The sequence below is a fragment of the Saccopteryx bilineata genome, chromosome 1 (genome assembly GCF_036850765.1).
Source record: "Saccopteryx bilineata isolate mSacBil1 chromosome 1, mSacBil1_pri_phased_curated, whole genome shotgun sequence".
In the NCBI taxonomy this organism is placed as follows: domain Eukaryota; kingdom Metazoa; phylum Chordata; class Mammalia; order Chiroptera; family Emballonuridae; genus Saccopteryx; species Saccopteryx bilineata.
The window spans coordinates 270,932,441-270,959,802 of record NC_089490.1 but is presented as its reverse complement, the minus strand read 5'-3'; the positions used below and the strand labels follow the sequence as shown (position 1 = coordinate 270,959,802).

The following is a 27,362-nucleotide window of genomic DNA, read 5'->3' as shown; positions in this document are numbered from 1 at the left end:
CAGCGAGCAGGGAAAGGGGGAGCCATTTCCGGCTGCGGGACCTGCTTCCTCTGCGGCCCCACGGCACCCACAGGGTGAGGCGGCAGGCGAGCCAGGCCGCGGGAGCGGCGGCTACGCTCCGGGCGCGCTCGCTGCTGCCCTCCGCCTCACGCCGGGGCCCCGCTGCCGCCATGGGCAAGAAGCACAAGAAACATAAGACCGAGTGGCGCTCGTCGTACGAGGGTGAGGGGGCGGGCGCGCTTTGTGACGCCGAGCCGGGTGGGCGTTCGCGCGTGCAAGGGTCCCGGGGACACGCTAAGGATCCCGGGCTGCGTGCTTTCCCGGGGGGCGGGTGCCTGAACTCGCGGGGCGGGGGCTCGAGCTCTCAGTCTGGTCCACCTCCCAAGTTCTGGAGAAAAGCCAAACATCTAAGTTGGCTCGTCCGGGTTTCCGGGAGAGCTCTTAGCTAGCTCCTCGGTCCTTCCCCCTTTCCCTGCCCGTGTCCGGTCCTGCAGCTGCTTGCCCGGTGTGAGCGGAGAGCGAGGGGGTGAACTGGGGCTTGGGGATGCGGGATCGCGCTGCTGGGTCTCAGGTCCCTACTGGCCTTGTTGCTTTCTCCTCTTTCTGGCTTCCTGAGGGTAATGCTCTGTGAGGGAGGGAAGGAAATGGAGAGGAAAGAGAAACTAACATCCAGTCACTTAGCTTCACCTCATCGTCTTTCCCTGATGGCCTTAGCATTTCCCTGCTGCACCTTAGTAGGGCCAATTCTCTCTTTCCTGGGTCTCAACAGTGTCACCCACCTGTGTGTGTTTTCTGTAAGCCTACATGGTGAAGGCCACCTTCTCTTTCTCTACAGATTACTCAGACAAGCCCTTGGAGAAGCCCCTGAAGCTGGTCCTCAAGGTTGGAGGGAGCGAAGTGACTGAACTCTCTGGATCTGGCCATGACTCCAGTTACTACGATGATAGGTCAGACCATGAGCGAGAGAGGCACAAAGAGAAGAAGAAGAAAAAGAAGAAAAAGTCAGAGAAGGAGAAATATCTGGATGATGAAGAAAGAAGGAAGCGAAAGGTAAAGGAGGTCGGTGCCCTGGGGGTGGTGGGCGCAGACAGGAGTACTGCAGGGCTTAAGAGGAAGAGTGTTTTGTGTGTAGCAAAACAGACCACAAAGGTAGCTGCTTCAGTTCTGGCTCTTTGTGTATCACTTTTCCCCTGACCCCTGCAGAAGGTCTTTGTAAAGGTAGGAGTCGGGAGTGAGAAAAATGTTAGCTGTGTTTCCCCTTAGAAGCAGGGGGTTTGTTTAGAACTGTTTGCATTGCTCTTACTGCCCTGACTGCCCCAAAGGAAGAGAAGAAGCGGAAACGGGAAAAGGAACACTGCGACACAGAGGGAGAGGCCGATGACTTTGATCCTGGGAAGAAGGTAGAGGTCGAGCCGCCTCCTGATCGGCCAGTCCGAGCATGCCGGACACAGCCAGGCAAGTGCTGGCATTTCAAAGACTTTTCTTGGCGTGTTGGAGCTTTTCACTGTGAAGCAGTGATTAGTACCGTGTCCTTCAGCTTTTGGGTAGAAACACAGAGGAAAGAACAGTGTTTTCTCTCCTAAGGCTTACACGAAATACAGCTGTATCTGAGGTTCTTGCCATCATCTTTGAATTTCTAGAGCAGGGTTTGGTCAACTGTTGCTCCTGGCGTTTTTTTTTTTTTTTAAGCCAGTGAGCTAAGAAGGTTATCATAGATGGGAGGAGGCTAGTGTTTCAATCAGTTATTCAGGACTTCAGAAACACTGGGAGCTGTGCTGGCTCCACCAAAGGAGAGCTTCTGGAATCCTGTGATCTGTGTGTGGTCACTTCCCTCAGAGGATTCCAAATGGTCAGGGGTTTGCTCTTTGGGTGTTTCTTTTTTGCTGGGGAGGTATTGCGTTGCGATTGTGGTGGGGTGCTGTTTTCTGCAGTACTCTTCCCTGTGCAAGCCATTGCCATGGTGAACAGGTAGGACTTGGGGCTGATGAGCATGTTGGGGAGAAGAGAAGATCATATGCAAACGACATTTTATTAAGTGATTGTGTCTGCAAAGTTAGTTCAGTCACCAGCAATGTTAGCTTAATCTGCCTTTCTTGGGGTCATGTTATTGGACACCTCTCACCCAGTATGCCTGAATAACTAATGATCACTTGATGCTTTCTTCGTCACTCTGCAGAGTTTCACATTAGGAACCTGCTGGTCTGCACTCCTGTTGTGCTTCAGTCTCGGGTCATCAATGGAGAATGGCATTTAGAAACCAAAGTCTGGTTGCTGGGTGTAGCCACTAGTAGACAGAACTAGGAAAGGCCGTTACATACATTTATCTTCTAGAGGGAACCTAGACTGACGACTGTTTACATTCACAAAAACCATGTTTTCACATGTGTGCCTAGAGCCATAGCAAATAATGGCTGTGCTCACAATAACTCCTGTACAGTGTGTATTCTTATCTCTGTTTTACATGTGAAGAACAGACATATCCAGAAGTTTAGCACTCTGAAGTAAAGTGATAGTTGATGAATCCAGGATCAGCTTCTATATCCAGAGCCTTGTTTCCCCCTGTCTGGAATGTACTAGGCTCAGTGGCGATAGGGGCTGGAAGTAGGTTGATGACTGATAGCTATATGTTGTTGTTTTAAGGAGTACTGGCACTTGGGTTTGGGGACTGATATGTGGATCCCCATTCTACCCAGCTGAATTTTGTGGGGGGCAAGGCTGGGTCTGGTTTATCTTTGTGCCCAGTTCTTATTTGAACCTTCTCATTAATCTGTGGACCTTGAAACAAGTATGTACTATGAAATTGGAGCTCTCCAGTGAAGTGATATCAAAATCTTTTTGCTCAATTTTATTTTTTTACTTTTAAATCAGCTGAAAACGAGAGCACGCCTATTCAGCAACTACTAGAGCATTTCCTCCGTCAGCTCCAGAGGTAAAGAGTGTTTCTAAAGAGCTTGTGCTTGGGGGCATTTGGGTATCCTTGTTCTTGCCCCCACCACCATCATTTGTGATGCAGATACTTTGCCTTCACTGATAACGCCCAGTCTGATGGGGTTGGCAAGCACCATTCAAGAGCAGAAAGGGGAGGGCTCCATCAATGTGGGGATTGTCAGAGATGTTATGATGTAGATGTCGTGGCTGCAGCCAGGATGCTAGTTTTGGAATATTTAGTATATCCAAAAATACCACAGTTTTTATTTATTTATTTTTTATGACAGGGATAGAGTGAGGGACAGATAGGGACAGACAGACAGGAAGGGAGAGAGATGAGAAACATCAATTGTTCATTGTGGCACCTTGGTTGTTCATTGACTGCTTTCTCATATGTACCTTGATGGGGGGGAGGGGGCTCCAGAGCAAGTTACCCCTTGCTCAAGCCAGTGAGTGACCCTTGGGCTCAAGCCAGCGACCATGGAGTCATGTCTAGGTGCCCATGCTAAAGCTGGATGAGCTTGCGCTCAAGCCAGCAACCTCAGGGTCTCAAACCTGGGTCCTCTGCGTCCCAGTCTGATGCTCTATCCACAGCACCACCACCTGGTCAGGCCAAAAATACCCCAGTTTTAAAGAACATAAAGTTTTTTTATTTTTAAGAAATAAACTTTGGTCAATTCTATTAAAATTTCCTATTGTGAAGGATTTTGTACCTTTCAGACACTTAGATTTAGAGGTTTTCAGTTTAAATATATACTACTTACAAAAATTAGGGGATATTTCAAAAATGAATATGAAGTGATAAAATATCCTCTAATTTTTGTGAGCAGTATAGATGGTTTTGGAGGTTTCCAGTTGAAATAAAGATGTTTCTGTTTTCAGAAAAGATCCTCATGGATTTTTTGCTTTTCCTGTCACGGATGCAATTGCTCCTGGATACTCAATGATAATAAAGCATCCAATGGATTTTGGCACAATGAAGGACAAAATTGTGGCTAATGAATACAAGTCTGTCACGGAATTTAAGGTAAATTAATTTCAGTTTCCAATATACTGTAATTGTTAGGAAGCTCTGCATTAGTTTATTCCAGAAAATGCATCCTTCATGTTAGGTCATTTCCGGTTGCAAGTTTTTGTGGGTGTTTCTGTATTTGGGTTGATGTTTCACAAACATAGCATCAAGGAAATGGGTTGGTGGTAATTTTCTCTGTATTTTGGTCTAGAACAGTGTTGTCAATCTTTTTCATCTCATGGAACACATAGACTAATTACTAAAATTCTGTGGCATACCAAAAAATATATTTTTAGCTGATGTGACAAAAAAAATAGGTATAATTTTGACTCATTCACACCAGACAACTATTGCTGTATTGGCTGTTTTTTGTTTGTTTGTTTTGATAATCTGAAGGAAAAGAAGTCAGTGCCCCTGGGTAGGCAGGTATTGCATGTTTTAAAAATTCTTATGGCACACACTTGTCTAGAAGCTGTCCCATGTGTTACATGCTATTTGAAATGTATTTTTTTTTAAGTTACACTGCTAGCATAAATGGTACATCTTGGGTCAAGCAAGGATGTGTATATTTGGCTTGGTTCCAGCATGGGTATTTTAAAAAATATAAATGTCCTAATTCTTTGTTTTGTCTTATAATAACTGAGACTTTGGGTGTTTTTTGTGGGTTTTTTTTAGGATAAATTCTTACATTCCTTGAATCCTTTGCTCTTAATCTTCTTTTTAGTACTGGTTGTGAGAGGTAGAAATTAATTGGCTTTGAAACCCTGGGTGGTCAATCAGAACAAATGCTTGACAACATTGGCAGTAATGTCATTTAGGAAAGGGCATTCATTAGGCTTCTTTCTTAGGTGTGTTAACTATGTCTATGAGGATTTTTGTTTTTGCTTAATTCCTTCATATTTTTTACCTAGCCTGGCATCCCCCTTCTCCTCTGACGACTGTCAGTTTGTTCTCAATCTATGGGTCTGGGTCTATTTTGTTTTTTTATTTTCATTAGGTTCAACATGTGAGTAAAATCATACGGTACTTGTCTTATGGACCTATAGAGCATTATGCTAAGTGAAATAAGCCAGAGAAAGACAATTCAGAGAGTGTCCTGAACACTACACATTTGGAATCCATGATGGCCGGGAGCCAAATTTAATGAAAGAGTCTAATTTAGTTGTTTTTCACTTGATAGCCTCAGTCTCAGCCCTGGGGACACTGTCACAGTGGCTTTAAGGTTCCCAGATGGCACACGCTATGTTGGTGTGTAGCTTCGGTGGTCATTGTACATCCTGGTATCTAATTCACCTGTGATAGCTGTGTGCTAAATAATTTGGTTAGGATGTTAAAATACTGATGTTTCAAATAACTTACTTTTAATATAAACTGTTAAATAAGACTGTCTTTATTTTAGTCTTTTTCTAAAAGCACTAGAATAACTGTCAGGAGACAATTTTAAATCCTATGGAAAAATCCCCAAGATAGAGCACATGACTATGCCCACCTCTCAGTTCATCTCTGGACTTCTGCTTAAGTTAACTGTTGGTCTTTGCTCCTATACATGTCTGAGTTCCTCCCAAAGAGAGGGGAGAGAAGTAGAGGCAGCCATCATCTTTATCTTGAAAAATGTACATATTCTCAGAAAGAAGTACTGACTTTGTTTCATGCAAATTAAGATCAATGAAACAATTACAAAAATTTCTCTTGAGTTTTAAAGTTACGTGTTTTTCGCTTCATAAGACACATCTGACCATAAGACATACCTGGGTTTTAAGGAGGAAAACAAAAAAGATATTCTGAACCAAATGGTGTGTTAAAATATTTAATAAAATACTGTATTTTTTGCTTCATAAGATGCATAGGCATTTTTCTCTCCACTTTTGGGGGGGGGGTGCACCTTATGGAGCAAAAAATACAGTATTATTTTAATGAAAGCCAAATTTAGGCCCTGGCCGGCTAGCTCAGTGGTAGAGCGTCGGCCTGGCATGCGGGGGACCCGGGTTCGATTCCCGGCCAGGGCACATAGGAGAAGCGCCCATTTGCTTCTCCACCCCCACCCCCTCCTTCCTCTCTGTCTCTCTCTTCCCCTTCCGCAGCCAAGGCTCCATTGGAGCAAAGATGGCCCGGGCGCTGGGGATGGCTCCTTGGCCTCTGCCCCAGGCACTAGAGTGGCTCTGGTTGCCGCAGAGCGTTGCCCCGGAGGGGCAGAGCATCGCCCCCTGGTGGGCAGAGTGTCGCCCCTGGTGGGCGTGCCGGGTGGATCCCGGTCGGGCGCATGCGGGAGTCTGTCTGTCTCTACCCGTTTCCAGCTTCAGAAAAATACAAAAAAAAAAAAAAAGAGCCAAATTTAGTTGTTTTTCACTTGACTTCTAGCTCATTTTTACCTCTTTGACAGGAACCAAAACCCTTTGCTATTGTCCATGAGGTGTTTTAAACTTGATGAATTTTTTTTTCTTTTTTCAGGCAGATTTCAAACTGATGTGTGATAATGCAATGACATACAACAGACCAGACACTGTGTACTACAAGTTAGCTAAGAAGATCCTTCACGCAGGCTTTAAGATGATGAGCAAAGTAAGAAAGCCACTAACAGCGAGGAGCCACAGAAACAAGAGTTCTCCTCTTCTACGTTGTTTATGCCTAAACAGAAACTCACTCACAGTGAATGACATGCTTCCATCTTTCCGTCACTGGCCACGGTGTGGACCCCTCTGCTTTAGGGTAGACGCCCAAGCTGCCCTGCCCATGTCCCTCTCCACGTCCCTCTCCTTCAGGCACTCTCTGCTCTTGCCCTAGCTGTAATGTCTCCTTAGGGTAGGTAGAAAGTTCAGGATCTCTTTATCTCAAGTCGAGGTGTCTGTCTCACTCGATTGCAGCCATGTGTTGGGTTTGTTTTGTGTGGCTCCCTCACTGAATCCAGTGAGGACATCCTGGCCATCCTGAGTAGCTACCCAGGTCTGCCCTGTGAGCCAGGTTGCATGTGTCACATGTCTAGGACCAATGCCTTATGCCTGATGAGCCTGTAGGTGAGGTGCCGCCCTGTGCCCTCTGGCCTGTCCCCCCTCTGCCATCTCTGCATGTCCACCAGATAATTGGCTGCACACTTTGGTGTTGACCCCATGACCACCTCCCGCTGCACCGCATAGGTTAGCTGTTGGGCCAAGTGAGGCTGTGGCCATCCCCATCCCATCCCATTGTCATGGCACCTTGGCTGTGAGGGAGAGGTAAAGTCGTGCTGCTCTGTCCTTTCTGATTCTAGGAGCGGCTGTTAGCTTTGAAGCGCAGCATGTCGTTTATGCAGGACATGGATTTTTCTCAGCAGGCAGCTCTTCTGGGCAATGAAGATACAGCTGTTGAGGAACCTGTTCCTGAAGTGGTACCTGTACAAGTAGAAACTGCCAAGAAATCCAAAAGGCCGAGTAGAGAAGTCATCAGGTAAAGAGAAGTGCACTTGCCTGTGGAGTCAGATACCCACCTCGGGAAGGCGGGTGCTCGCCAGGAAAGCAGGGCAGGGACACGGGCCTGTGTTTCTGCTGGTGTCTCCAGTGTAGCTTAGGGATGGGCTGCTGTACAGCCTGGTGGGAGGATCACAGCTCCCGGAAGCTTAGACCTGTGTTCAGAGGGCTGTGACCATCCTTCCTTACCTACCTCAAGAGTGAGGTGACCATAGTATGTGGATAAGGAACCTCACCATTACCATCAAAAGGTATCAGAAGACCATAGGATCCTGCAGTCGGTTCTGCAGAAAGTGGTTGTTTGCTGTGTGATCCATGCTCTCCACATGTGGACCACCACCATCCTACTGCCAGGGCAGTAACTTGTCCTGGAGGAGAGTCAGTGTCACACTGGTGGACATTGGAGGCAAAAGGGGTGAAACACCCCCACTGCATGCACATAGGCTCTGTCCCAGGTGGGACCTGATGAGCTCATCTGTCTAGCCCTGCAGCATGTCCACTGGTCACTGCTGTTCCCACATGTGGCCTATTTATGAATATTTGTTGGCCATTTACTCCATAGAAATTCCTCATGTGCAATTCACATGCTGGTGACCTGGGTTTACATGTCCTTGGCTCAGAGAACAAAATTGTGTCACATTGGGCAAGCAGCATGCATGGCAGCATGCATTTCTCACCCCGCTCTAGAGCTCCCTGCTCCTCTAGCTGTAGACACTAGACTGGAGGAAGGGCCTCCCCCTAGGCTCACATCCCCAGGCTGGGCTTGCTCCCGTGGTCCTTGCAAGGGTCTTGCCCACCTGCTTCTAGAACCTTCCACAGTAGAGCCTGCCTTCCTTGAGTGCTCACCTGGCACCTCTCAGCTGTTTAATCAAGAACGCCTCCACGTGGAACTTGAGGCTGGTCTGCTCAAGTCTTGAGGCATCCCTGGGACCTTGCCCTGGGGGCTGCTCTTCAGCCCAGCAAGCAGCCTCACACTCCCCAGGCTGCTCCCAGCTCCAGCTCACTGCCAGTGCCTCAGCCCTCCACAGTATTTTTTCCACTTTTTCTAATGGTGCTTTGAAGGAGGCCTTAATCAGTGAGGGTCCTGTCATGTGATGTCTCTTTTTTCTTAAAGCAACTGAAACATGTACAGATGTGAGAAATATGGAAAATTTACTTGGCTTAAATTAACTATTTATCTTAATGAAAGGATCTTGTTTCAGGAAGTGGTTAGGACTAAAATGAAAGGGAGCAAAAGTGCATTTGGTGTCACTGGCCCTTTGTGTGACTGGGGGCATTAGGGACTGACCACAGTGGGGAGGGGGTGAACTGGTGTGTGCCGTGTGCCTCCTGGTGACTTGTGTGGTTCCTGCTTTGTAGCTGCATGTTTGAGCCAGAAGGGAACGCTTGCAGTCTGACTGACAGCACAGCGGAAGAACACGTGCTGGCCTTGGTAGAGCATGCGGCGGACGAGGCTCGGGACAGGATCAGCCGACTCCTTCCAGGTGGCAAGGTAGTGCTCCCTGACGTGTTTTCTGCCAGGACAGTGGCACAGCCGTCAGAATCAGGATGTTATGTGTGTCTTTGAGCTTTGTTGCTGTCATGGGGTGCCTTTTTCTCTGGAGGGTCCAGCTCAGGAGTGCATGCTACAGTCAGGGTCATCCTTACTGGCCATTGTAGACATTGGCCGTGTCTCCTGGGTGGTAAAGGGGTTCTCCAGGGACAGACACCTGGGTCAGGAGTATGTTAACCTCCAGCACTCAGTGGAGGCTGAGCCTGCCAGGCTTCTCTGGTCCATGTTAATTCTTCTCTCTTGTATGCCCATCTTTGTGTGTCTCTGCGGTCACTCATGGATTTGATCCAGGTCTGGCTGGTGGGGGCCTGTCCAGTGGGCTGCTGTCCTCAGGAGGAGATTGCACCATCGTTTGAGCATCTCTTTCTCTCTGACACAAAAAGATGTTCTAGACCAGCCCATCCAGTAGTTTAAGTCACATATACAGCTTTAAACTTCCTAGTAGTTGTGTTTACAAGGACACAAATGAAATTCTAATATATTTTATTTGACCTGATATACCCAAAATCTTATTTCAATATGTAGTCTAAACTAGAATTTTACATTTTTTATGTACTAAGTTTGTGATTGTAAAAAATTTTGAAATAACTTTTTGGATATGTTGGGTTATATCAACTCTGTTAAGATTAATTTTGCCTGGTTTTTTTTGTTTGTTTGTTTGTTTCGTATTTTGCTTACTTTTAATGTGCTTGCTAGAAAATTTGAGGCTCCTTGTGTGGCTTACATTGTCATTCTGTTGGACCTGCAGGTCTATACCCCTGTTGCTCTTTAGCCGTGGACTTGGTTGTTTCTCCAAAGAGCACTGGTTCCTTAGTGGAGAATAATGTTCGGAAACCCAGACCTGTGTCTGTGTGGCCCTCAGTGGACAGAGCTAGAAAACACTGAGCCTTCAATGCCGTCCGGTATCACTGGGCCTGCTCTACTTTTCTCCCTTTCGATTTTGTAATTCCACAGTTAGAAACCTGGCTTCCATTACCTTTAATACTCATTTCATCAAGAATAACCAATCTCCCATTGTCTTACCCTGCTTGGGCCCTGGTCCCCTTCTGGGCTTGCTGCTCCCATTCAGACATTTGGGCCCCCAGCTTGTGCTCCAGCACCTAAGACAGGTGGCCACCCTTTTCTGCCCTATGCACACTGACACACAGGTGAAGTGCCTTCTCTTCCTCATTTTCTTCATGGCCTGCAGAGGAGCAGTTGGTCTTATTTGGTGGTTGATTTTTAAATGGAAATAGTTCCCAAGTGCTTTAGAGATGGAGGCTCTGAGCCAGGCCTCCCCAAACTATGGCCCGCGGGCCGCATGCGGCCCCCTGAGGCCATTTATCCGACCCCCCGCCACACTTCCCGAAGGGGCACCTCTTTCATTGGTGGTCAATGAGAGGAGCACTGTATGTGGCGGCCCTCCAATGGTCTGAGGGACAGTGAACTGGCCCTCTGTGTAAAAAGTTTGGGGACCCCTGCCTGGGCTGTCCATTGATAACATGATGCTTATTGACCAGTGTCTTGTTCTAACTCGTGTTGTTGAGGCTTCTGTCTTCCTGTGAAAAATTGTTTTTAGATAAAGATTTCTGTTTCAGAAGCTCCCTTGTAGAAGTGTCACGAAGAGCTTTTCTAAGAAGTTTTTTCATTGCACTTGTGTGCATTATTTGCAAGTGGGTCTTAACCTCTGGGGAGGGGTATGAGGGAGCTTTTAGTCTTTGTTCGTGGAGAAACGAGTGACCTTTGTGGCCTTGCAGGACTTTCCAAGCTAGGCCACACTGCTTACTAGGCCTTAAGTTTTTGGAGCATCAGTGGAAATCTCAGCTCTAGAAGCTGAGGGCTGACCCCTCTGGGAGAATGTGCACTCAGCCGTGCTTCCTTGCAGATGGGCTATCTGAAGAAGAGTGGAGATGGGAGCCTGCTCTACAGCGTGGTCAACACGGCTGAGCCAGATGCTGACGGTGGGTGGCCCCTCTCAGGGCTCAGTGTTCTTTTACACCCTCCTATTGTTCTACTAATCTCTGTCCTATTCGATGATTTTAAAACCTTTTAAACTGTTTGTGATGTCTGTTTTCCCTGGAGCGTGTGATGCCAATGGTCAAGTGTGGGTGAGAAGCCCTGTTCGGTTTCCTGCTTTTGCACACCCCTCCCCACAGTGCTTTTGTGGCAAATGGACTGAGGTTGGTGGTCCAATAAGGGCAGAGGTGCTGGCCTGACCTTTCTGACGAAGGGTCCTAGGACAGTCAACAGAACTGGAATTGCACTTCTGCAGAGCTCCAGGCTTGGGACTAGACTTCCTGATACTATCGCGAGGTCAGGGAGGGCTCCTTTGTCAGAAACCAGTGCCCAACTCGAAATTTGAAAAAGGTATCTCAGCTCAAATATGAGTTTTAGAAGAAAAACTTCAGTTCATTATTACATCAAGGAAGATCATGAAGGAGGTATAAAATACTGGTTCCATCCAGCCTATATGATCATTTTTGGTCTTTAAAAGTATTTTATGATTTTCCATCTCCTTGAAAAAAGTTTTTTTGGGGGGGTTTGGGGTTTTTTTTTTACAGAGACAGAGAGTCAGAGAGAGGGATAGATAGGGACAGACAGACAGAAACAGAGAGATGAGAAGCATCAATCATCAGTTTTTTGTTGTAACACCGTAGTTGTTCATTGATTGCTTTCTCATATGTGCCTTGACTGTGAGGCTACAGCAGACCAAATAACCCCTTGCTCAAGCCAGTGACCTTGGGTCCAAGCTGGTGAGCTTTGCTCAAACCAGATGAGCCTGTGCTCAAGCTGGTGACCTTGGGGTCTTGAACCTGGGTCCTCCGCATCCCAGTCCGACGCTGTATCCACTGTGCCACCACCTGGTCAGGCTCCTTGAAAAAAGTTTTAAAAGACTTGTCCTTTGATGAAAATCAAAATTCACTGGAATTGAATATGTATACGGGCACACACACACACAGAAAATTAAACACATTTTTGGCTTTGTGCACATGGACACGGGCCTGACATGCCTGGTGGCGTTATTTTACCCAGCCCTTGGCACACAGGTTTATTTATTTATTTTTTTGTATCTTTCTGAAGTGAGAAGTGGGGAGGCAGAGAGACAGATTCCCAGCATGCACCTGACCAGGATCCACCCGGCATGCCCCTAGGGGGCGATGCTCTGTTGTAGCCGGAGCCATTTTAGTGCCTGAGGCAGAGGCCATGGAGCCATCTTCAGTGCCCGGGCCAACTCTGCTCCCATGGAGCCTCGACTATGGGAGAGGAAGAGAGAGACAGAGAGAAAGTAGAGGGGGAAGGGTGGAGAAGCAGAGGGCACTTCTCTGTGCCCTGGCCAGAAATTGAACCCAGGACTTCCACACACCGGGCCAATTCTCTACCACTGAGCTAGCCAGCCAGGGCGGCACATGGATTTATTTAATGTTTTCTGATGTAAACAGAGTACAAACTGATCAGTTTCTTTGCTGTTTAGCCAGAATGAATTGTCCTGTTTTTTGTAAAAGAATATACAAGTTGCTCAGCAGTTAGCTGAGAGAACATGAGGTGGAGTTTCTGATTGGAGATTTGAAGAATCCTGTGCAGGTCACATGAATAGTGTGTGAGGGACAACTTGATTGTAGGTAGTGTGCAGCCAGATGGTATACAAACGCAGGGGCTCCGCAGTCGCTATTAGAATGCATACAGCCTTACTTAGAGGTGGTGAGCGTTCAGTTTGAAATGTTATGTTGCTGGTGTCATGGTTAGCTGAAGTTTTTCATTATGTTGATTGGGATAATCATAAAATGAAACTACAGTGCAGTTAAGGTTTGAGAATGGGAGCTGGCTTTTGTAAATTTGATTTTAGATGGTCCTTATGAAGAGCCTCTGGGCCCTTTCTCCCACACAAACCTGCTATGAGATGAAGAGAAGAGTGCTCTAGGTGCCGTGTGGGGCTGGGGGCACTGTGAGTCACCGGCTCCCAAATGGCCTTCTTGCAGAGGAGGAGACCCACCCGGTGGACCTAAGCTCACTCTCCAGCAAGCTGCTCCCCGGCTTCAGCTTCACCACGCTTGGCTTCAAAGATGAGAGAAGGAGTAAAGGTGAGTGTGCGGCGAGTGTGGGTCCGTGAGTCACCGCAGAGGAGTGAGTCCTCAGTTCCTCCTCCAAGGTCTTCTGGACTCACCTGGTTTCAGAACTGTGTCCAGATTCTGATTTTGAAACCAATAATAAAATTGAAGTAGTAGGAAAAACATAATATTGGGCATGTTTCTCCTTTGCCATCTGCTTGTCACTGATGGATGGTCTCGGCCCTGCACTTGTGGAATTCTCCAGATGGGCCACCCCTGTCTGCCGTGATAGCCGGGCTCTTGGAGCTGGTGGTGTTGATCTAGCAGTGGAAATTTTATTTCCTCCAACCATCACATTTCATCCATTTGGAGGGGGTGGTGGCGCAGCCTGGAGCCGAGAGAGATCTGTGTGACTACAGAGATAAGGGAGGGTGCAGGTGCACTGGCTGCATTTGTATCTGGCCAGCTTTCTGGTTTGTCTTGAAGTGTCCCGTTAGTATGTGTAGCTCTTTTGTTCCTGGAGACATTTTGATTGTTACTCTGGGGTGCTCCATTGTCACACTGGGGTGCTCCTGGCATCTAGCAAGTAGAGGTCCTGGTTGCTGCTTCTCACCATTTTGTGCCCACAACACAAATCTTCTGGCCCATCAGCATCCATGCAGAGGTTCCAGCACATGCCCCCTTCAGGGCCGTGATCTCTGATTCCCTCAGCACCAGCCAGCCTCTGTTGGCGCGGTTCTCAGTGATGTCTGGGGCATGTGCTGGCACCAAGAAGCCCTTCTAACTAGTCACGCTCACTCCCCTATGAACCGTTTTCTGCGGTCATTGGCCCCAGAGGTATAAGAAAACAAGGGTGATGAAGTGGATTCTGCTAATTATTGCCCAAAAGCTTTTATTGGTTCAGCTATATTCACTAATTCAGCAAAAATTTCATAGAGAAGAAAGGGGCTACTGGGGGATGTGTTGTGTAAGCATGTGGGTGAGCAGCACACAGGAGAAAGCTAGAGTGCATCTTGTGACAATGTCATTTGAGAGTAAGCCTGATGTTTCTTATGATTTTCCTTTTTCTTCCACTCCCAGTCACATTTCTCTCCAGTACCAGCACAGCACTGTCAATGCATAATAATTCTGTATTTGGAGACTTGAAATCAGATGAAATGGAGCTTCTATATTCAGCCTATGGAGATGAGACAGGTGTGCAGTGTGCACTGAGGTAAGCTGTGCAGAGACCTGTGCTTTTAGCTTGCTCTGAGGCAGCGGCCATTTTTCTGCTGAGCAGTTCAGAGCCCATTTGGGGCAAGTGGAGGAGACAACCATGGCAGCAGGTTCAAATAACAAAAATTTCCAAGTTAGTTTTGCTAAACTCTTGTGATATACTGTAGGCTGGTCGTAAAGTTCAGGTAACTCAATCACAATTTTAAGAAGATGATGATCTGGGCTGTAGCTCAAAAAAAGTGTGTGTGTATGTGACCACCTGTTTATGTTTGGAAAGAATTTGTTTCACAGTTGTACTGAGAGGTGGTTCTTGGTGGCTGTAGTAGTCAGCTGGGCTGCGTAACAAGCCCCACAGACAGAGCAGTAAACAGCTAACATTTATTATCTCCCAGTCCTGGAGGCTGCGAGTCTGAGATGTAGGTGTCAGCAGGGCTGCTTTCTCTGGAGGCCTTTCTGTGTCATCTCGTTGTCCTTCTGTGTTTCTATGTCCTAATCTCTTTTTCCTATAAATACAGCAATCATACAGAATTATGGGACACTCTAAGCACTTAATTTTAACTTAATCACTTTTTTAAAGGCTGTGTTTCCAAATGCAGTCATATTCTGAGGGACGGGCAGGTTAGGGATTCAGCATATGAATTCTGGAGACAGAGTTCAGCCCTAACAGACAACAATATAATGTTGAAATTATAGATGTACCATGTTTCTATAGAACTGTTATTGTATGTATTTTTTTGTTTTCTATGGCAAAGTACAATTTGGTCACTCTTGTGAAATTTTAGGAATATTCTATGGTAAAGGAACTTATTAGCCTCTGAGAAATAGACTCTACATATTAGATTTTTTTTTATTCTGTAAAGAAATGACACATGAAAAAGAAAGAAATCAGCTCCTAATACAATAAATGACTATCTAGCCCAGATGTTTGTGAGACAGAAGAAAAAGTAGAAAACCAAGGAGAAAGTGTCTGACATGAGAAGACGGTATCACAAACTGGTGACGCTCCCCTTTGCTCATGTTTGCCCTGGCGGCGTGCCCACAGCTCTTCAGAGACACCATTCCTCTTTTGTTCAGGTAGCACCATGTAGCTGGACCACGCTTGCCTTCCCCAGGAGAGTAATCCTGAAACACATACAGATTCTGTGTGCCATGCAGAGAAAGTCACAGTGCATGAGCAGCAAATAAAGGCAGGCAGGCGGGACCTGGGCTTGGTACCAGGGCCTTTTCCTATTGGACTCCCCATACCAGCTTCCCCAGACACTTGGTCTTGAGGCACTTCCAGACCACCTTGTGTGTGTTCCAGCCAGTCCTTGCTTCCTCTCAACTGTCATGTGGTGGTTATCATAAAATGTTCCTGGTAGAGACTTGGGTGGTATCACTTCCAGACCAGCAGCCTTCCTCAGTCTGTGTGAAGGAAGGTCTTTGAATTCTGGGCAGCCCTTTTGAGCCTTTTTTGGGCTTTGATGCTAGGATCATGGGTTTTCTGTGTGCTGCCTCATTTTAAATTTTTTGGTTTTATTTTGTTTTTTAAAGCATTCATGTGGCCTGAAAACCAAAGTGAAACTAAAAGGTGACCATGGAGAGCCCAGCTCCCACAACTGTCCCTCCCCTCCCTAGTAGGTAGCCATTAACACTGCATCTCTCCTCAGTCTACTTGTATTTTTAAACCCCAAACAAACAGATATAACTGTGCTTCTTTTACAAAAGTTAAAGTCATCTGTGTGCATATACTGTTCCTGCTATTTAAAATTTTTTCTTGATACCTTTTTAACTTTTGGGGGGTCATGGACCACTTTGAGGATCTGATGAAGTTTGTTGATCCACTCCCCAAACTGACCACATCTGAGCAGTTTGCAGCGCTCAGAACTTCTCATGGAGGAGCAGCTGAGGTGTGCTCATGTCACAGATGTCTGTGCTCAGGATCACCAGCATTGGTGGCAGCAGGGTCTGGAGGATGAGAGCACATACCATTTGTGACAATGTGTTCTCTCCTGACCCTTTCCAGCCTGCAGGAGTTTGTGAAGGATGCTGGGAGCTATAGCAAGAGAATGGTGGACGACCTCCTGGACCAGATCACAGGCGGAGACCACTCACGGATGCTCTTTCAGCTGCGGCAGGTGGGCTGGGCTGTGCTGTGCTGCTGCTCCCGTAGACGAGCCGTCCAAACGGCTGGCTTCTTAGGGACACGTGTGCTCTTTTTAGGTCATTGCTGACAGTTCTTCCCTCACTGATTTTTTATTTTTACTTTTGTCAGTTGTCTTGAAAAGAAACTTTTAGAAATCCTCCCTATTTATCACATACTCTTTATAATGTGTGTGTACCCAGATGTCTTTTATCTGCTGTTATTTTGCTTTGTCCTGAGGAATTGTTTTATAGTATAAATTTGCTGACAGTGAATTTGCTCAGCTTTTTTTTTGAGAAAAGTCTTTATTTTACTTTGGTTTTCAAAATTCCCCAGGTATAGAATTAATAGGTTGATGTTTTTTCCTTTCTACTTGAAAAGACTTTGGCTTCCACTGTTTCTTGTCTGCAGTCATTTTTATCTTTGTTTTCTATGTGTAATGTATCTCTTTTGGTCAAGAGCAACAACTGACAAACTGGCCATAAGCCAAGAATTTTTTCTACTTTTTTCAAAGGTTGTAAAAAACAAAACTACAGACCATACATGGCCCTCAAAGCCTCAAATACAGGGTAGACAAAAGTAGGTTTACAGTTGTGAGTATGCAAATGTTTATTCTTATGTTATTTATTTATTACGATATTATTTATTTGTATCCCTATATGAACAACTGTAAACCTGCGTTTGCCCATCCCTGTTTTCCTCTTCGTCCCTTCAGAGAAAAAGTCTGCACTGGGTGCTTTAATTTTTCACTTTTAAGTATAGCTAGTTTCAATTTAGATATGTTGAAAGTGCGAGCTATAAATACTAGTACAGCAAAAGTACATGTTAGAATAAAAATGTCTTCAGTAGTTTAAGTGAACTGTGTTAAAACCAATTGCATATTAAGGTTAATTTTAACATTGCTACTAGAAAATTTTTAATAGGGTATAAGCTTACGTTGTATTTTTGTTGGCTTTTATTCTCTTCCTTTAAAGAAAGTTTAGTTTGCCAGAGCTACTACTACTGAATCACCTGATCCTCTTGCAGCTTGTTTTTCAGCTTTGTTATGATGCATCTAGGCAGCCTTCTATGGTCAGTTTGGCTTAAATACTAAGGAGTCGCTCTTTTGAGGTCTCTTCTGGTGGCCCTAGTTTTGGTGAGGTGTCTGCTTTGTCTGGGTGGAGTTCAGACATGTCTCACCCTGTGTGCCTAGCTCTGTTGCATTTCATCTAGATGTGCACAGGTTAGTGTCAGCCCTGCTCAGGGTCCTTCCCGGATTTCTGGAGCTCCTGCTCTGAGCAGTGTGCTCCTCTCCTCAGGGCACTGATCTGGCCACAGTATCTGGAGCATGCATCTGCATGTATCTTTATACTATGTGGTGGTCATAGCAGGAGACCTGAATGTGTTAGCACCGCAGTTTCCATTCTGGGTTGCAGTTTGATCACTTTCTGATAAGCAGTTTGTGTTGCAGAATTGTATAATTTTAGATGTGCTATAGTATTAAGTAATACTAAAATGTATACGTTAAAGGAAGCTGATACGGGGTAACAGACATTATAAAATATGGCAGTACTTTTTTCTGCCTAGGAGTTTGTGAAATTTACAACACAAACAAATCTCAGAAACATTTTGGATAGTAGGTCCCAGGTACAAACCTGTGCGAACTGATTTCTGTAGTTTGGGTACATACACAGAACTAGGGTATTTTTTAAGGTAACGCTCCTACCAGGTTATAGAACAGTGGCTCAGTGCAGCATTCAAGCTGCAGTCACACAGTAGGGGTCAAGCATAAGTCCACTTCCAGGCACTGTGCAGGCGGAGGAAAAGAGTATATGGCCCCGTAGCTCTGCCCACCTGAGGGCAATGGCACCATCAGGCATCCTGCACTATCAGGATTCAAGCTGGCCTTGGGAATCTTTCAGGTTAAACCACCAGGCCTAGTATTTTCTTGAGCTTCCCTGAAGACCCAGGGTACAACATCTCACTTCTTTTGTTTTATATCATCTGATGTGCAAAAACAAGGTTGGGTATCCTCTCACCCCTTCAGCTCTGTCTTGCCCCAGTGCTGTCCTGGGCATTCAGTCCGCTGGAAATCATGGCTGGTGCTGTATGAATCAGATCCTCTGGTGGGGTTAGCTGTCTTACACTGCCAGCTGCACAGAAGCACTGAGGCGCGGCTCCGATTCACAATATGGTGGGAACGTAAGGAGCACAACCCAGGAGTGGTGAACAACAGGTCGTCACGTGTGTCCCTGATATGGATTAATACCCTATATAAAATCGTTTGGAAAACCTGGTTTCCTTCCTGTTTTGCTTTACAGAGGAGAAGTGTCCCAATGAAGCCCCCAGATGAAGTAAAGGTGAGTTCCATGGATGTGTAAGTAAAAACGTAATTATTAGGGTCCAGCAGGACGGTTGTGGTCTGCCTCTGAAATGGGATGGTGGGGAAGAGCTTCAGGTATTGACTTATTTAGGAACTAAGTTTCTGATGAGTAAGATTAAGTAGTAGTCTCTTTTCACTCCTTTATTTTTAATGACTTGGGGTAAGGGAGGTAAATTCACAGCACGTTCCTCCAAATCCAAACTCAGGAATTCATGGTTACCAGGCAGGGTGGGCCTATTCCAGGGCCCACAGGGCATGCGGCAGCATTGTCTCTGTGGTCATCAGGGCCTCATGTAGACGCTCTCTGTTTGAGAAAACTATTAGTTGTGATCTGGCTAAGGTTCCCTTCTTTTTTCCTGTCCCTTGGGAATATCGTGAAGTGCTCATGCTAGAGCAGAGATGCCAGGATGCTGGGCAGGGCATTGGGCCCTGGGCCACAGTTGTTACCTGGCCTTGGTGGTTGGAGGGCTCTCCTGGGGCAGGAGGATCAGGTGCCTGGCAGGTGGGACTTGTTGAGTGACAGACTAGAGAAGGTGACATGGTATTTCCCTGGAGGGTGTGCTCTCCAGTGTGGCTGTGTACATAAAGCAGCCAGGGTTCTGTTCAGGGATTCTGGTTATGCAGATGCCATGTGGTGTTAAGAGCAAGCACCACACTCCTCTTCAGAAACTTGGGCCATGCTTCATGCTGCCTGGAGCTGGGAACCTGACACACACTGCTGTCTCGGCCAGAGCTTCCAAAGGGACAGCCGTGGGGCAAGTGTGGGCAGTTTTCAGAAGGGGCCTCCTGTTACCTGTACTGTCTCTTGTGCTGAGTGCCTACTCCCCACCCCTGCCTTTGACCCTGTGGTGGCTGTGCCTGTGCCTGTGCTCAGCTCCATTCTGTGCTTTTCTGTCCTTGTGGGATGTGCAGCCTGAGATTGATATCCAGTGAGGCAGCCAACTCGGCTCACTTCATCCCATCGTACCTGTGCCCCTCATGGCCTCTGCGACAATGTGCTTGTACCACTGAGGGCTCCCAGACAGTTCTACAGCTAGTGTTCACTTTTGCTTTAGATCAACTTTAACATCCTCAAAGGTACAAACTTTGATGATAATGTATTCAGTGCTATCTCAGAATGTAGACCTCCATGCTTAGCTAGAAGTGGCCAATGGAAACTGCCAGAGCAGTTTCTTGTAGGTGAGCCCTGGAGCAGTCTAGTGTCAAGAAGGCTCTTTGTACGCACACTTGCGAGTGTGTTGGGGGTGGCAGTGCTGTGCTCTAGTCTCCAGGGAAATCTGCTGCTAGCTGCCCTTCTCCTGATGGAATAAACTGTGAGGAGAACAGCTGTTTTCAGGAAGTCTTAATGAGCTCCCAAATAGACTCATGCTTTAGGATCATCAGGTAAGCCTCTAACATCCTTGAAAAACACAGCTGTGGGATACGCTGCTGAGTTGGAAGGGTAAGGGCTTTGGTGCTCGGCTCTGGGTGGTGTAACTAACAGCTCTAAACCTCAGTCTCTGGTTAAGAGGCTGGATGTTAACGGTGGGTTGTAGGAATTTGTGGTGACAACCTGGCCCATCACTGGTCTCTAAATATGAGCTCAGCCTGATGTACTGATGGCCTGAATTATTACTATAACAGTTCCTCTTGGGAGAGATTGCTTATTAAAGTACAGACAGAGATATGTTTTATGAAAGCCAAATGAGGGAAGCAAATTCACAGATCACCATAGCTAAGAAAACCCCGTGGCAGAGTTCACACCGAGGCCAAGACAGCCCAACCAGAGGGCTCACACTGAAACCAAGGTGGCCCAACCACAGAAGATTCACACCGAGGTCAACAAAGCCTGATGGCACAGGGTTCACACGAAGGCCAGGACAGCCCAGCGGGCTTGGGCATCGTAGGCCTAGTGCCCCCTTGCTCAGTAGCGGGAGCCTCACCCTGTCACTGGGCTCCTGTCAGTCTCTGGATGAGGATGGACACTTCTCCCTGCCATGCAGTCTGGCAGGGCCTGTCTGACCCCGGGAGGGGACTGAGTGCAGTGGGGAGCCTGTAAAAGGTGTCCACACAAACCAGGCCCATGGACTCTCAGCATGTGTCATATGGAGTTTTTGTTTCTTAACTATTTAATGAAGAAGCTATGTCACTCCAGACTGTTGTTTGGGGAGGACACGATCATTTGACACTATGCTCTAATAATGACTTAGGATTCAGCACCCATGTAAGAGTATGAGATTTGGCAGAGTTTCAAGTACAGAGATGGGTCTTCTAATATCTACTTAAGGTAAATAAGTTAATCTTAAACTTCTAATTTTCTAAGAGCAACAAATTGGCTGGAAGAAAATTTGTGTGTGTGGTAGGGTAGACTATTTCGGAGAAGGTGGACCGGCCATTTGTGTGAAATGTGGAGGGAGCTGAGAACTGACACAGCAGACTTCCAGAGAAGACGTGCCCCACGGGGCAGGGGAGCAGGCAGGCTACAGTCTGCTCTCAGGGCGGCCTCACCGGGAGAAGGAAAGCGGATGCTCTGCTTTGAGGTCTGCTGTACTAGTTGTTCAGTGAAGTCCCTGAAAAGTAGTTGTGGGCTCTTCGGGTGCTGTGTACCTGACACTGCGTCTCTCCCACGTGCCCTCGCACCGAGTCCCCAGAGAGCCAGCAGCCTCGCTGCGTCTGCCTGGCCTTGGTCTAGGTGGTGGTGCACTCAGAGCTCATACCTAGTGGTCTTGGCTGTGCCACGGGCTGGACAATTCTTGGGACTGGACATGACAGAGCACACCTTTCCTGTCAGTGGTTGTTCTCTGCCCACTTAGTAGTGTCTTTCCTTTTTTGTTTTCTGTCCTCTGCAGACTGGGGACTCCCTAGGAGATGGCGGCTCTGTGCTGGATTTCATGTCAGTGAAATCGTATTCTGACGTCTCTCTGGACATCTCCATGCTCAGCTCTCTGGGTATGTTGTACTGGGCACATGCCTACCTCATAACACTAGTTGAATTGTCAGGCTCAGCTGAAAGGAAGGGGCCCAGTCAGCCTGAGGGGCAGTCCCCAGATACAAGGGCCGTTGCAGTGCTGCCTGTCCTTGTTTCCGGGATGGTGGCCAGCCAGGTCAGGTTGCACAGGTGAGGGCGCTGCTGTCCTCAGGACCGCCTTCAGCTGGCTCCAGATGAAGCTCTCCTGGATTTCCCTCCTGACTTCAGGCTTCATCTTTAGGATCACTGGCTTCTTCCATTCTGTTGGTTGGTACAAGCATTTAGACCTTGGCCTGTTGTTAGTGCTCTTAGTGCACAAGTGTGCTCGTGTGTGCCCACCAGTATGTTCCCCCGTGGACTTTTGAACCCCCCCAATTCCCCGTGGGAAATGTCCTGTGCATCTCACACAGCACTCGATGCTCTGAAATCCTCTCTGCCATCCCAGCTCCCTGTTGACCAGTGGTATTTGTAGTCTATTTTCTAACCTTTTGTTTTGGACACAGCTGTGCTTTCATCCGGGAGCAGCTCCTCCCACCCCCGGGGGACTTGTGGCTACATCTGGATACATCTTTGGTTGTCACAGTTGAGGTGTGGTACTTCTGGCATCACATGAAGAGACCAGAGGTGCTGCTCAACCTCTGAAACGCTCGGGGAGAGGGAGCCAGCCCTGTGGTCTGTAGTGCAGAGCGTTTCAGCAGACCATGTTAAGAGCATCAAGTCCAGTCTTGTTTTGTCATCTATTCTGACAGTTTCTGCCTTTTGGTTGGAGTGTGTTTAGACTATTTGTGTTTAAAGCAATTATTGATGTGATTGGGTTCATGTCTGCCATCTTGCTGGGGTTTTTTTTCCCCACTTTTCCAGTATTTGGAGGTCCCCAGAATCACCCCCAGGTTTGGTGATTTTCCTAGGACTTAGCATATGGTTGTCTTCATGGTTGTGGTTTATTACAGTGAAATGATCCTGACCAGATTCCCCAAAGGAAAAGGGACATGGAGTGCATCTGGAGACCAGGCACAGCTTCCAGGACCCCCCCATGTGTCCTTCAGTAGGTGCCTAACCCCCAAAGTGGTTGTGACAGTGCAGCAGCTTTGCTTTGCACAGCCCCAGATTCCAGGTGCCCAGGAGGAAAGCAGTATTCAGAATAGTCCTACCATTGTGCAAACAGCTTAGGTGTAGGGAGACCCTCTGTGTTGGTGGTGGTTTGGTAATGCTAGTGGTCTAGAGCTGCTATGATAATGCTTTTCTACATGGCAGCTATTCTTATTTCTTCTGGCCGTATTTTAAGATTTTCTTCTTATTATTGGTTTTTAGTAGTTTGGTCATAATATCCCTTATTTGCTTTTCTTTAGGTTTATTTTTCCTGGGTTATGTTCAGCTGCTTGATCCCAAGGATTTAGAGGTTTTATCAAATATAGGAAGTTTGGCTGTACCCCAGTTCTGCCCATTTGTTGTTAAGGCTGTTTTGGGCTGTCTTATACTGCATCCTCAAGGGCACTGGTTGTCCCTTCTGCCGCGCTGACCTGCCATTGTCCTTCCTGGGGTTTTCTTTTCTATCCAGCTCTGTTCTGCTTTTTTAGTGTCATCATCTCATCCCTTTCTTGCCTCGTGGTCATGTTTTCTTGCCTTCTGTACACATGGAGTGTGTACCCAATTGTTGTTTTAACACCTTGTCTACTCATTCTGTGTCTCTGGTGGGGGCTATGTTTTCTTGCTTTGTTGCCTACCTAGAGGATTATTGGAGGCCAGACTGTAGTTATGCTGTTGGGTTCTAGATTGGATTGCCCACCTTTGAACTATGGTGGACCTTGTTCCAACGGGCTGTTGGGTAACTAACTCAGAGCTGTCATCCCTTCCAAGGTGTGTGTTGAGGCATTCATAGTGCCACAGGGTAGGGTGAATGTGGTCCTACCCATCGGCTACATCCTTCTATGTGCTTGGAAGGATGTCTGTGAGCCATTGAACTCCCTGGCAGGGCGTGGGGCAGTGGTTGGCCAAGACATGTGAGCTCTCCAGGCAGCCTGTCTTCTCCAGCTCTTAGCTCCCTCACTGCCCGGCCATGCAGGTCCCTGTGTGCTCAGTTCTACTGCCTGCAGGCCTCGGTTGTACACATCGTCTTGTTTTCTGGTTGTTGTGACAGGAGTGCATGCAAGGTCTCTGTCCATAAAATGGCTCAGATTGCCCTGGACGGTTGGCTCAGTGGTAGAGCGTCGGCCTGGCGTGCATGAGTTCTGGGTTCAATTCCCAGCCAGGGCACACAGGAGAAGCGCCCATTTGCTTCTCCACCCATCCCCCTCTCCTTCCTCTCTGTCTCTCTTCTTCCCCTCCTGCAGTCAAGGCTCCATTGGAGCAAAGTTGGCCTGGGCGCTGAGGAAGGTTCTATGGCCTCTGCCTCAGGCGTTAGAATAGCTCTGATTGCGGCAGAGCGACGACGCCCCAGATGGGCAGAGCATCGCCCCCTGGTGGGCATGCCGGGTGGATCCCGACTGCCTCCCTGTTTCCAACTTCAGAAAAATACAAAAAAAAAAAAAGGCTCAGGTTGACATGGCACCTGCTTTCTTGTCAGGCACGTTGCCCTCTCATCATTTTCCACCCCCTTCTGCTTGATTGTGTTTATCTGCCTTCACTTATGAGGAGTGGTTGTCCTGATTGTGTGTAGTGACAAGTAAGAGATTGCAGCTTGTAGTGCTCGAGGGGTGGCTGGGCCAATGTCTCGTCCTGTGCTTGAACAGGGAAAGTGAAGAAGGAGCTGGACCATGATGACAGCCATCTGAACTTGGACGAGACGACAAAGCTCTTACAGGACCTGCATGAGGCGCAGGCAGAGCGTGGGGGCTCCCGGCCGTCATCCAACCTCAGTTCCCTGTCTAACACCTCCGACAGGGATCAGCACCACCTGGGTAAGGCGGCCCCTGGCTTGACCTCTGCCCCACATCTCCCAGCATCAGTCTGGGGAGAGAGCAGGAGCATGACGGTCAAGAAGGGCAGAGATGCTAGGAGGCTGGAGCTTGTGCGGGCAGCAAGTCCAGGCCCATAGGACTGCAGTACCCTGGAGCTTGGAGAACAGGCCTCCCTTGTCATGTGGCTGTACTGAGTGGAATTCAGTTAGTGTTGTGAATATTTGTCCTTGGCCATAAGATGCTGGCAATCTATATGTCAGAGGGAGTCCCAGGGGGCTTCACACTGAAGCCTTTTGTGAGGCCAAGGCTGCGGACCCTTACAACCATGTAGGGTTAGATGTTTATAATATTTGTTTCTTTCTACTGTTCCTGTGGTTAGTCCTAAAACAGTGTATTGACAAGTTTGTTCCTCCAGATCTTTAATTTGGGGAAAGTGTGACCCTCCTTGACCAGGGTGCTCCTGTGTTTAATGAATGTCATAGGCTGGCCAGGAGGGGAACCAGACATTTGCCTCATGGCTCCTTGAATATGTCTGTGCTACTATTTCAGTTCCCAGATACTAATGTTAAATTATTCTTTCAGAGAATAATTAATGGAGGAGGTAATCAGCCACAGAACTTTGGCAAACTGGTCCGAATAAGGACCAGTATTTTTGGTCCCATTAACCTTGCGATAAACAGTGCATGAAGTTGGTCCCAGGGAGCCCTGGGTTGGCTTCAGCTCTGAGGACTCCAACATCCTGGTGGACTCAGGGTGACACCGAAGCCAATTCAGGGGCTAGGGTTTGAGGGCTGCCCTGGCCAGGAGCCTTTGTCCCTGCAGAAGCAGTGGCTGTGCTGTGTGGAAGAGGCAGGGTCAGCCTCCTGCTGCAGGGTGTCCACTGCTGTGTCTGAAAAGTGGCCTTCTGCCCCTCTCCAGGAGTTACAGGGGTGGCCTGTACCCTGGGAGTGGTAGGGTGGTGACTCATACCTTAGGGGTGATGAGGGGGTGGCCTGTACCGCGGGAGCCATTGCACTGGTTGAGTCCTGGGGTTTACTAACAGCAGTCACTTAGACACACACGATTCTGGCCAGGCACCTGCACTGTATGTACAGACCTGATGAAATGTCTTATCTTTCCCATGATTGCAGGAAGCCCTTCTCGCCTCAGTGTTGGTGAGCAGCCAGAGGTGACCCATGACCCATACGAATTTCTTCAGTCTCCAGAACCTGCAACCTCTACAAAGAGCTAGCATTGTAGATAGTCTTTAATTGTTTTATTTTTTTAAGTTTTTATTTGCATGTACAGAGTTTTTGTCATGAGATAGACTTTCATGTTTCCTGTGGCATGCGGGAGGCAGCCCGGGGAAGTATGGTGAATTGTCTTGGATATCATGTCAGCCGCACATTGATCCAGTGTTTCTGTAGATAGCCCCTGAACCCAGAATAGTGGAAATCCTATATAAAGGCTGTGACCAGATCATCTAACGCTGGTGTAGTCTGAGCTATGTGACATCAATAAAGCCCTTCCCTGTGGTTGGTGTGGATGCACCTGTCCCACCCCACATCCTCCGCAGTGGCCCTTGGGAAGCAGACATGGTAGAGCCTGTCTGCGTACTGTTGGGATCCTGTCTGTTCTTGCCCACCCATCCCCCACGGCCCCACATGTCCAAGGCAAGTCATAGTGGGGCCACACAGGAGCATGTGGGGAGCCGGTCACACCCTTCTGGCCCTGGACAGGCAGGGAGTTGAGTGCAGCTTCCCCTGTTCTCTTCAGTTCACGTGTCTGAGGAAGGAATATATTCTGCTGCAAGACAGATAGAGGTCAACTGCCCTGCCAGTTGTGATGAAGTGTTGTGTCCATAAAACATTTTTTATTCTGGATATATTTACTGGATGTCTTTATATTGGCAAAATATAAATACGGCTCTTAATAGAATGATACACAAAGAGTAATTGCTTAGAATTATTTACAGCATTGCCAAATGTCCTCTTTTTCTTTTCTGAGAGAAGCTGGGTGAGAAACGGGAACATTGAGCTGCTCCTGTAAGTGCCCTGACCAGAAAATTGAGCCAGCAACCTCCACGCTCCTGGACGACACTCTAACCAACCGAGTTATCTGGCCAGAGCTTCATTTTTATTGATTTTTAGAAAGACAGAGAAAGAGAGGGAAGGGGAAGGGAAGCATTTGTTGTTCCACTCAGTACTGCATTTTTTGGTTGTTTCCCATGTGTGTCCTGACCGGGGCTTGAACCTGCAACCTTGTTTCGGGACAATGTTCTTAATTGACTGAGCTAGCCAGCCACCAGGGCCTAGGTGTACACTTTTAAGTGACATTTCAGTAAAAATCCTTTGTCACATGAGGTTGACTGTGTTCATTCCTCCTGCCTCTCCTCAGCATGTCGCCTGGTTCTTGTCTTCCATAGTGACGTCTGGGTCATACGCATCCCTGCACAGCTTACTGCTCTTCCCTCATTGTGCACACATAAAACCAGAGAGTTGGTGACCTGGAGTGGGGTCAGCCCTGGGGAGAAGACGTGTGATTGCAGGGCAGTATGGCATGTCTAGGCCCATGAGCACTGCTGGACAGGGTCCTGCTGGCCACTGCCTGCCTGGGCGAGGGGGCTGGCTGCAGTCCTGTCTGGAGTAATTAAGGGTGCCCTGCAGGTGTTTGATGAAAGGGGAGCAAAACATGTCATAGGTAAGGCATCAGGAGGCAGCTGTAACATGGGAGCAGAAAAGGAATTTTTTTTTTTTTTTAGATATTATTGATGAGGGAGGGCGGGCGAGATTGGAGATACTTCACTTCACTTGTTCACCAACTGCTTCTTGCATGTGCCTTGACTAGTCAAGGCCAGGGTTTCAAACCAGTTAGTTACCTCAG

At 47.4% G+C, this 27,362-nt stretch overlaps 1 protein-coding gene across 3 annotated transcripts; it reads left to right on the top strand.

The window, feature by feature from the left end:
* The first annotated feature begins 21 nt into the window (after nucleotides 1-21).
* On the top strand, nucleotides 22-26,841 carry BRD9 (bromodomain containing 9). Of its 3 annotated transcripts, none has more exons than XM_066243122.1 (16): nucleotides 22-222; nucleotides 836-1,050; nucleotides 1,323-1,455; nucleotides 2,869-2,929; nucleotides 3,811-3,955; nucleotides 6,389-6,499; nucleotides 7,248-7,360; nucleotides 8,740-8,872; nucleotides 10,797-10,872; nucleotides 12,889-12,990; nucleotides 14,038-14,170; nucleotides 16,178-16,289; nucleotides 18,595-18,633; nucleotides 21,485-21,584; nucleotides 24,333-24,500; nucleotides 25,631-26,841. In XM_066243122.1, the coding sequence occupies exons 1-16, from the start codon at nucleotides 171-173 to the stop codon at nucleotides 25,729-25,731; spliced, it is 1,794 nt and encodes a 597-aa protein (XP_066099219.1). In that variant the 5' UTR covers nucleotides 22-170; the 3' UTR covers nucleotides 25,732-26,841. The 3 variants fall into 3 exon arrangements, with proteins under 3 accessions (XP_066099219.1, XP_066099208.1, XP_066099200.1); XM_066243111.1 differs by having other exon boundaries at nucleotides 7,245-7,360; XM_066243103.1 differs by having other exon boundaries at nucleotides 7,185-7,360.
* The last annotated feature ends 521 nt before the right edge of the window (nucleotides 26,842-27,362 follow it).